The sequence below is a fragment of the Myotis myotis genome, unplaced genomic scaffold (assembly GCF_014108235.1).
Source record: "Myotis myotis isolate mMyoMyo1 unplaced genomic scaffold, mMyoMyo1.p scaffold_m19_p_1, whole genome shotgun sequence".
Lineage (NCBI taxonomy): Eukaryota > Metazoa > Chordata > Mammalia > Chiroptera > Vespertilionidae > Myotis > Myotis myotis.
The window spans coordinates 151,166,315-151,176,512 of NW_023416313.1; the positions used below are offsets into that span (position 1 = coordinate 151,166,315).

The 10,198-nt window shown below is 50.8% G+C and overlaps 1 protein-coding gene across 2 annotated transcripts; it reads left to right on the forward strand.

Moving 5' to 3' along the window:
* Nucleotides 1-356: 356 nt before the first annotated feature.
* On the forward strand, nt 357-9,701 carry KLHL33 (kelch like family member 33). 2 transcript variants are annotated; one of them, XM_036296007.1, is made up of 5 exons: nt 357-743; nt 1,084-1,845; nt 5,978-6,902; nt 7,019-7,186; nt 7,310-9,701. In XM_036296007.1, exons 2-5 carry the CDS (start codon nt 1,104-1,106, stop codon nt 7,860-7,862), a joined length of 2,388 nt encoding a protein of 795 aa, XP_036151900.1. In that variant the 5' UTR covers nt 357-743; nt 1,084-1,103; the 3' UTR covers nt 7,863-9,701. The 2 variants fall into 2 exon arrangements, with proteins under 2 accessions (XP_036151900.1, XP_036151909.1); XM_036296016.1 differs by lacking the exon at nt 357-743 and having other exon boundaries at nt 978-1,845.
* The last annotated feature ends 497 nt before the right edge of the window (nt 9,702-10,198 follow it).

Consider the following 10,198-nt stretch of genomic DNA (forward strand, 5'->3'; position numbering starts at 1 on the left):
AGCCAGCACATCAGCAACCAGGAGGAAGGCCAGTAGACCTGGAGGTTTGTCAGGGTGGGGCATGTCAGTCCCAAGGCTTTAATGGAGGGTATCCCTGGCCCATCCAGTCCAGGACTCTGGTCCCCACTATCTGGTCGTGTTCGCTCTCTCACCAGGGACCCTACCGTGGTCTTAAAGGAAACCCCCAGCAGGGGTGGGTCACCTAGGGTGGTAGCCCTAACACTAGCCCCTTCCCCTTCCCCACCCACGAGGGACCCAGCGGGTTACGTTTGCATTTCACATCGGTACTGTTGGCTCCAGGGTCCCAGTTTCATCGTTGCAGGGAAAATTCAAGTCAAAACCCAGGAATGACCCCAAACATGCTTCACTGCTCTCGCCCCCGTTCCCGCGGGTCTACGCAGTCCAGTCTTCACCCACCCGCCCCAGCGCGGTCCGACGAACACAGCCTTTCCGTCCTGCCTCACTCCACCCAACCCCCGCACCCTCCGGCGTCCGAGTTTGCCTCGCTCAGCGGCAGGACATGACCTACAGATGGAAGGGGATAGGCGGTCATCTCAGGACCGGGCCCAGGAGGATTGGGTGTCGGACTTCGGACACCCGGAGCCCAGGCCCACGCCTGCCAGCGCCGGCTAAAATTAGCGGGTGCGGCCGCTCGCTCGGTTGCGGGCGAGTCCCCGCTGCCACGCCGCCCGGAGCAGAGCAAGCTCGGTGAGAGGGCGAGCGGCCGCTGGTGTCTCGGGAAGGTGACGACTGGGATGCGGGCGAGACGGGCGGGCACGGCCTCGGGGACTGGACCTTTACGCACGCTTCTTGCTCCGCTGCACCTCATGAACCCCATCCTTGCGCGCTATCGCCTGGCTGCTTGAGCCTTGGAGTGGCGAGAGGGGTTGCGGGGGAGGGACTGGTGCGGGGGCCGGGGGAGGGGAGACTGCGCGGCGCGGGGGCGGGTGCAAACAGGCGGGTCGCCGGCGGTTTGAATGGCTTGAAGCAGGGAGCGACACTGACGTCGCCAGGCTAGAGGCAGGGGTTCCCCTGACCTGGGTCAGCTCTGACCCCTCCTCTCCCTCCTCCGCGCCTCTGCAGCAATCCAGTGAACATAGGCCATGAGCGTCTCGGCCTCGGAACACCGTCCCTCGGACCGGGGGCGCGTCTCCCTGCCCATCCAGAAGGATGGCCGTGGCTTCCCTTCGCCCGGCCGGAGACACCCGCCCTGGCCTCAGACCCCGGACGAGGATCCCAGTTTGCCCCCCTTTCCTCTGGAAGAGCCCGGTCCCAGGTCCGTGGCCCCAGGGGACCTCCCCTCTCCCGCCTGGTCCCTGGAGGAGGAGGACGATGACGAGGAAGACGCGGCGGAGCCCGAGGGGCTGCGCAGCGAGGAGCATCCGAGCCAATTTTTCGCGGAGGCACAGCGGCTGCGGGAGCAGAGGTTGTTGCTGGATGAAGAGGTGTCAGTGGCGGGGCGAGTCTACGGGGTGCATCGGGTGATCTTGGCCGCAGTTAGCGGCCTTTTTCGAGGCAGGCTGCTGGACGGCATTGGTCCGCGACCCCCCATCAGCCTCGACGTGGCCCCCAAGGCCTGGGAGGCCGTGCTGACCTTTGCCTATGAGGGAGTGCTCAATCCCGTCCCGCTGAGGCAGGTGCTGGCGGCAGCCAAGGCCCTGGGAGCACCCCGAGTGGAGGCCGCGGCCCAGCGGCAGCTCAAGAAGGCTGGGCGCGCCCAGGACGAAGAAACGCAGCCCAGCCAGGCGGAGGAGCTGAGGCAGAACCTGCGCAGCATTGAGCTCTTCTACCAAGAGGGCGTCGGGTGTGACTTGGAGCTGGAAGCAGGCGGCTGCAGGCTGAGGGGTGAGGGCCTGTGGGGCATTCCTTACTGTAGGTGCAAATGCTACCGGAATGGTGTGTGCAAGCAGCAGGTGGTTTGATCCCTGCCATAGTGGTTTGGATCTCTGCTGCAGTCAGAATTCCCCTGGGGGGTCTTTGGTGCCTCTCTGGAGCCACTGGAGAGTGGAGCATGCGCACTTGAATTGTTTCCTAAGAGCACTGACAAATTTAAACTGACTCTCCACGTGGTGGCTTCCTGGGCCCAGTAGCAAGGAATGAACAGCCAGCTGGCTGGAGCTAAGGTGCAGCCATTGCCAGTAAAACAAGCAGAAAGCTATTGCCTCTAACAGGAATTAACCAAAGGCCCTTCTTGTATTTAGGACACAGGAAAAGCCAGAGGTACATGGTGTGTCCTTTCATCTAAGTGTGTAGGACTGTAACAGACAACATGGCTGATGTGGTCCTACAGCTAATGAGCAAGGTCTGGTACTGTTTTGCCAGAATCTTAAGGTTCTCAGACCATGGCACTTTGAAGTTAACTCTGCTCATCACCAGGAAAGCTAAGGAGGGGTGAATAAGTGGAGTTCAGATTCTATTAACATTTAGTGAGGCACTGAGTATCATGAATTGTTACATTTGGTATCTCTTTTAATTTTCATTTGAAAACTAGTGAGGTAGGTACCATTATTCCTAGGTGCAGCTAAAGAACATTAAACTAAGACATGTTAACTGATGAGAACCAGGATACAAGCCTATATCCACTAGCCCAGTCTACTCTCATTAGGCCATGCAGTGCCCCCTATGCAGCCAAACCAAAGACACATTGGAACTGGAGTTGGAATGCAGATGCATACATGTTTAAAATGAAAAGGGCTTAGTTCAGAGATGATCTAGTTTAGCTCTTTTCTTTATTGATAAAGAAATCAGACTTGAAGACGTGTCCAAAGTCACATGGCTACTGCTCATTAGAGGAATGACTGAGACCCAAAGTGCTTCTGGGATTCTCAGAAGGAAAAGCATTCTGTCTTGGTCAATTTGGGCTGCTGTAACAAAAATAACAACAACAACAAAATACCAGAGACTGGGTGGTTTAACAACATACATTTATTTCTCACAGTTCTGGCGGCTGGAAGTCCAAGATCAAGGTTCTAGCATGGTCAGGTTCTGGTTAGGGCCCTTTTCCTGGTTTGCAGAAAGCCACCTTCTCACTGTGTTTCACATGGTAGAGAGGCACTCTCATCCCTAATCACCTCCCAAAGGCCCCACCTACAAATATCATCATATTAGGGAGTAGGGCTTCCACATACGAATTTTGGAGGGACACAAACATTCTGTCTTTAGCAGATTTCAAATGTGTTTGTTATCATTTCTGATAACATCAGGTGAAATACATGGGGGGGGGGATTTAAAATGTCATAGTTACAAAATTCCCACTAGGGTTTGGAATTTACACACTGTTTTCATTTCTCTAAGAGACATTCCAGCTTAATGGTGGGAGCCTGACGCTTAAAATTCTAGAGACTATTGATGAGTAAGAAGAATACAAGTGGTTTTGAGCTCTTTCACAGTGGACTCTGAGCTATAGGTTGACTGGTGACATGGAAGATGAGATGGTTTACCTGCCTCAAGGAAGGCAGGTTTTCTCAGGCAATACTATATTTGAAAGCTGCCACTGATGGTTACCACTTGGGAAGCACCGAGCCACTACCTACTGACTGCTTAAAAAGACAATGGAAAGCCATAGCAACATCACCCCAACTTTGAGAGAGATGAACATGGCAAAGCTGGTCAAAGCAGCCTAGGGTTCATAAACTTCACTGGGAGCTTGGCCCTGTGCCACCTGCCACAGAGAACTTCAAGGAGCATCTCCCTCCCCCTTTTTTAAAAAAAATTATGAAGCATTTCAAACACATAGCAAAGTAAGGAAACTATTAGGATGAACATCCACCCCAGCCGGTTTGGATCAGTGGATAGAGCATTGGCCCGTGGAGTTAAGGGTCCCAGGTTCAATTCCCGTCAAGGGCATGTGGTACCTCTCACATCGATGTATCACATGGACGTTTCTCTATCTCTGTCTCTCGCCCTTCCTTCCACTCTCTCTAAAACTCAATGGAAAAATATCCCTGGGTAAGGATTAACAACAAACAAAAAAAAAAAAGATGAACACCCAAACACCCATCACCCACACTTAACAATTAATATTTTAATTTATTTGTAACATTTTACTCATAAATACTCATTTTACTCATAAATTTGTGACATTTTACTCATAAATACTTGGGTATGTTTTTCTTTAAAAGAGAACATTTTCTCATATAACCACAATACCTTTTTTTTTTTTTTTTTAAATATCTTTAGAGGAAGGGAGAGAGAGAAAGAGAGAGAGAAACATCAATGATGAGAGAGAATCATTGATCGGCTGCCTCCAGCACATCCCCCATTGGGGATCAAGCCCGCATGTGCCCAGGCATGTGCCCTTGGCCAGAATTGAACCCGGGACCCCTCAGTCTGCAGGCCAACGCTCTATCCACTGAGCCAAACCAGCTAGGGCTAACCACAATACCTTTATCAAATCTAACAAAATTAACAACAATTCCTTAATATCACCTAATCCCCACTGAAATTTTCCTACTTGTCCAAAAAATGTCTTTTAGTACTGGTTTGCTCAACCCAGGAGCCAATCAAGGACTGTGCTATATACTCAGATGTATGTCTCTTAAGGTTCCTTTCTTCTTGCATAGTCCTCCTTCCCTTTTTATGACTTGACTTATTTAAAAAATAAGATTAGTTATCCTATAGAATGTTCCATTTTCTAGGTTTGTATGTGTTTTCCCTCATGTTTTTAAAATTTTTAAATATATTTTTATTGATGAGAGACAGAGAGAGGGAGAGGGAGAGAGAGAGAGAGAGAGACAGAGAGAGAGAGACAGAGAGAGAGAAACATGGATGTGAGAGAGAAACATCAATCAGCTGCCTCCTGAACGTACCCAACCAGAGATTGAACCTGCAATCTGGGCATGTGCCTGTCCGGGAATCAAACCAGTGACCTTTTGCTCCACAAGACAATGCTCAACCAACTGAGCCACAACCACCAGGACCCTCATGGTTTTAATTTTTTCCCTTAGCCTCTCAAATTCTTATAAATTTGAATGTAGAGCTAAAGTCTTGATTAGATTCAGGTTCAATATATCAGTCAGAATACTCCATAGGTGATGCCAAGAACCTCAAGTTGAGTTATGTTAGGAAGCATATAAGATCTAGTTGTTTAACAGCATCTGTTAACAGGACAGTTTCGGTGTTATGAGGGCCATGCAGATAAGCAGGGTATTGATACACAAGTATGCTCACAGCAGCCTGGCATCAGCGACAGTGGATGATGAAGATCTGCCCAGAAAGCCACTGCATGACAATAGAAAATAAATCACTTCTTTTTGCTCATTTTCTTACCTTAAAGGGAGCAATTTAACTAGATGATTTTGAAGGTTTCCAGTTTAAAATTTTATGATTCCATAAATAATACCGAGATGCTTAGGGGATATGTGCAGAGGAAAGCTAGAACACATGGGAAATCTTAATCACTAAATCTTGGGCAAGAGGAGATGGCAGTCTGAGTAGGCTGGCTCGTAGCCATTCCTGAGTGTCATACCACTTTCTGAGTAAAACCTGACTAACAGAATGGCTGATGTCAGTGGCTCTTACAATTGTCAAGGAAAGAATTTTATTCTGTACACAATATAGAGACCTATACAAGATGCACATTGGTCTTTGAGTTTATTTTGTGCCCGCTGTAAGCAAAAGCTGTCTAAAGCATCTTCTCGACTTGATCTATCAAGACTTTTTCTAATTGACCTGGATCAAAAAGACTAAAGCAATGTTTACCAAAGTATCTTCAGGCCACTAACATGAGAGTCATGCAGGGTGCTTGAAAATGTTAAGATACAAAATTCTAGGAACTCCGTTCAGACCTTCTGCATCAGCATCTCCAGAAGTAGGGTCCTGAAACCTGCATTTTAACAAGTACCCCATGGTATTCTGATACACATCCCAGTTTGGCCGTTGGCCTTGGTGGTTGGTTCAAAGTTGAGGCTGTGAAGTTGGCATAGTACCTAGCAGTTTGCAAAACTGGATCCCCATCTACTTCTTCTCCCTCTTGCAGTGCACCGAGCAGCCCTGGCCTGTGGCAGCGAGTTCTTTGGGGCCATGCTCCTGAGTGGGATGAGGGAATCCCAGGGCACACAGGTGTCTCTCCACACCGTCTCTGCCCAGGACCTGCGACTCCTCGTCTCTTTTGCCTACTCTGGGGTTGTGCGGGCAAGATGGCCAGGACTACTGAGAGCTGCCCAGGCTGCCCTGCAGTACCAGAGCTCTTCCTGCCTAGCTCTGTGTGAGACAGCCTTGGCACGGGGCCTCAGCCCTGCCCGTTGCCTGGCCCTCTTCCCCATGGCTGAAGTCCCCGGATTGGAGAGGCTCTGGAGCAAAGCCCGTAATTACCTCCTCACCCACCTGCCCGCTGTGACCTTGTGCCCCACTTTCCCTTCTTTACCGGCTGCCTGCCTGGCTCAACTCCTGGAAAATGACGAACTACACTTGCAGGAGGAGTTTGAGGCCTTTGCGGCTGCACGATGTTGGCTCGCAGCCAACCCTGAGACCCAGGAGTCAGAGGCCAAGGCCCTGCTTCGATGTGTCCGCTTCGGCCGGATGTCCACCAAGGAGCTTCGGAGAGTACGGGCAGCTGGGCTGCCTCCACCCCTGCCCCCAGACTTGCTGTATCAACTGATAGTGGAGTCGGAGATTCCAGGTCAAGAGAGGCGGAGGGAACCTGACCAGGCTTTGGTAGTGATTGGTGGAGACGGGCTCAGATCAGACATGGCCATAAAAGAGCCATCCCGAGGAGTGTGGTGGGCCCGGGCCTTCCACTGTGGCATGGGGCTGGTCCGAACTGTGGAGTGGGGCCGGCTGCCTGCCCTGCCTGCCCCAGGACGCTTCCGGCATGGGGCCGTGAGCCTGGCAGGAAGTGAAATCTACGTGTGTGGGGGACAGGATTACTACAGCCACGCCAACACCTTGGATTCTACTCTCAGGTATGCACCCCCCAAGAATGTCAGACCCGAAGGTGGGCAGCTGAGGGAAATTGCTGGCCCAGCCAACCACAGACTCCCAGACTCACTCTTCCTGTCTCTTGTCACACTGTGTCCAGGTGGGACCCCAGTCAAGAGGACTGGAAGGAGATGGCACCTTTGTGCCAGGCTCGGAGTTTTTTCCCCCTGGTGGCACTGGATGGACTACTTTATGCCCTGGGTGGACGAGCCAATGGTGTTGCCCTAAACTCCGTGGAGACCTATGACCCTGAGCTCAACGTCTGGAGGTGAGCAGGGAAAGGGGGGTGGGGGTGGGGGCGAGTTTCTAGGCATCAGGGAGAGACTAGGAGACTTGGAGGAGGAGAGTCAAGGATGATTGTTGCCTGATCATGTGCTCTGTTCTCCCTTAGGCCAGCACCTGCACTTCCAGCACCACGCTTTGCCCATGCAGCTGCTATTTTGGAGGGCCGATTGTACATAAGTGGTGGCTGCAACGGGAATAGCCAATGCCTGGCCTCATTACTGCACTATGACCCTAAACTTGAGAAACCAGGGACACTTCTGAGCCCTATGGGGGTAGCTCGAGCTGGCCATGTCATGGCTGCTCTGGGTGGGCGGTTGTATGTAGCAGGTGGGTTAGATGAGACTGGGGACCTGCTGAGCTTTGAAGCTTATGACCCAAAGACTGATAGCTGGACTCACCTGGTACCTCTGCCCTCCCCCCACGTGGGAGCTGCAGGGGCTGTGCTGCAGGGAGAGTTCCTGGTGCTGGGGGGCTACAGCCACCTTACTTACGCCCTCTCCCACCTTATCCATGCGTACTCTCCGGGCCTGGGCCGATGGCTCTGCCTGGGAACTCTGCCAAGGCCGCGGGCTGAGATGCCTGCCTGCATCCTGACTCGGCCCACTGTGCAGCACATAGGTTTAGGTCCCACAGGGCACCAAACCAAACCTGCCGGGTGAGTGTGGAGCAGCAGCAGTGGATGGGGGAGGAAGGGATAAGATATATCATGAGAGAAGGACCGAGATGAAGGGAAGACAAAGAGAAGTCGTTTTTTCAGGATAGTATTTTATTCTAGTACAGTGCTTTACATATCATAAACTGCTTTTGAATATATGATCTTCATGGAAGAAAAGGTGGCTCCAGAATTGCCAGGGAAAGGGCGTTGAGGAAGGGGAACAGCTGAATGCCTAGGTAAGGAGGGGAGACCCAGAAACAACTATACAAGGTTTGAGGATCCTGGTACTATTTCTAGCGGGAAAAGCACATCTAGCTGGAAGACAGTCAAGAAGCTCCAGTAGCCACGGTATAGGGGCTATGAGAGGACAACTGGGAAAATGATGATCCTGACCCATGGAACAAGGAACAAATCATTTAAAGGCCATCTATGAATGAGTTAGAGGAGTCGGGGGGCATGGGGCAGGGAGGACTGTAATTGTTGAGTCCTTCCCCTTTCCAGTTTTTGCTCCTCTCTACTCTCCAATCCCTGGGTCACCTGAACCCTTTGACAATATTGTTTCTCCGGTGACTTGTAGGCCCAATCTAGAGTCTCCTCAGTCCAGACACCACAGGCTGCCCCTAGAGCCTCTTGGTATTTAATCTGAGGCAGAAGTTCCCATCTGGACCTGACACAGCACAGGGGTGAGATGCCAGGGCACTAAGGTGGGAGTGCTGCATGTGGGGAAGATGAGGAGGAAAGAGGCAAAGTGGGGAGGCGCCACAGTGGAAAGGGGTTTGGGGGGGATGGGGGTAGAAGAAGTCAGCAGCTTAACTGGCTTCTTTCCTTCCCTTTGGGGTCAGTTGAGGGATTGGGAGTGAAAGGAGGACAGTGTGGCATGAGGTTGTGGGAGGAAGAGGTAGGGAGAAGAGTGAGAGGCAGAGACGACATGGAAAATTGGTTTTCCTCTGTTCCGTGCCTTTCCTCCAGACTTTTCTGAACCCGTCCCCTTTTCTTGGCAGGGAACACTGAGCCAGACGCGCTCTCTCTCACTTTCTCCAACCTGCTCTTCCTTCCTCCTCCTTCTTCTTCCTTCCTCACAGTTGTTTACTCCTTACTGTATGTCAGGAACTGCATGAGACACTACGGACACAGAGGCCAGAGAGCTCCTGACCAGCAGACAGACTTGTAAACAAATAATAGTTTTTCAGTGGACTTAGAAGTGTGAACACCTCCCTCACGTCTCTCACACACACTTAGCCTAGGAGAGCCCATCCCCTGAGCATGGAAGGGTGAACTGTGCCCAGGGAAGGCTTCTGTTACAGAAGGCAGCAGCATCGGATGGGTGTGGTTTGAACTGGATCTTGAAGGCTGCCTGGTTCACCAATCGGAAAAGGAGAAAGACATTCCTGGTAGAGAAAGGAAGCAAGTGGGGAATGTAGTGCTCTGTGTCTCCATAGCAAAGGGGAAGTTAGAATTCCAGCGGTTCTTCAGAGAATTCTGCTGCTGTGGCCAACCGTCTTTCTTCTCTGGAGCCTTTCTGAAGAGAATTGCTTTCACTTAATGATTGTCTATTCCCTCCCTCCACAACCCCCCTAAATCTTTTCTGTATGATATTTCCATTTCTCTGAATGGAAATATCATACAGCTTAGGACAAAGGGCAGCTTTCGACAAAGGGCAAGTTCTTTGCATAGATCAATCTTCTGCTGCCATTGTTCATTAAGAATCTCATACTCCTGCCTTAACTGGTTTGGCTCAGTGGATAGAGCATCGGCCTGCAGACTGAAGGGTCCCAGGTTTGATTCTGGTCAAGGGCCTGTACCTTGGTTGCAGGCACATCCCCAGTAGGGAGTGTGCAGGAGGCAGCTGATCGATGTTTCTCTCTCATCGATGTTTCTAACTCTCTATCCTCTCCCTTTCTCTCTGTAAAAGATCAATAAAATATATTTTTTTAAAAAAAGAAAAAAAAGAATCTCATACTCCTAAGGTTGAGAAGAAGGAGCCCCATTGTACCTCTATTCATCCTGGCCTGAGGGGTACTTGAAATGTTTGTTGTTATTGTTTTAGATATTACTTTATTAAGGTTATTTTCTATATCTGTTTAGGAGCATAGTTGAAAATGAGGAGGGGTAAGTAGGATTTTTAATAGAAAAGAGAAGAAAGATCAAAGAACACAGGGAAGAAGGAAATCAGAAGCATTGAGAAACTATAAGAATTGAGCCTTGCCCTGGCTGGTGTGGCTCAGTTGGTTGGGCTTCATTCCATGCACCAGGAGGTTGTTGGTTCAATTCCCTGGTCAAGGACACATGCCTGGGTGTTAGGCTTGATTCCTGGTAGGCGGCATGCAGGAGGCAGCCGAT

Coding starts and splice junctions, on each gene's coding strand:
- KLHL33 (XM_036296007.1), top strand. CDS start 1,104: ATGAGCGTCTCGGCCTCGGAACACCGTCCCTCGGACCGGGGGCGCGTC. Junction 6,903..7,018: donor ACCTTGGATTCTACTCTCAG/GTATGCACCCCC, acceptor CACTGTGTCCAG/GTGGGACCCCAGTCAAGAGG. Junction 7,187..7,309: donor CCTGAGCTCAACGTCTGGAG/GTGAGCAGGGAA, acceptor GTTCTCCCTTAG/GCCAGCACCTGCACTTCCAG.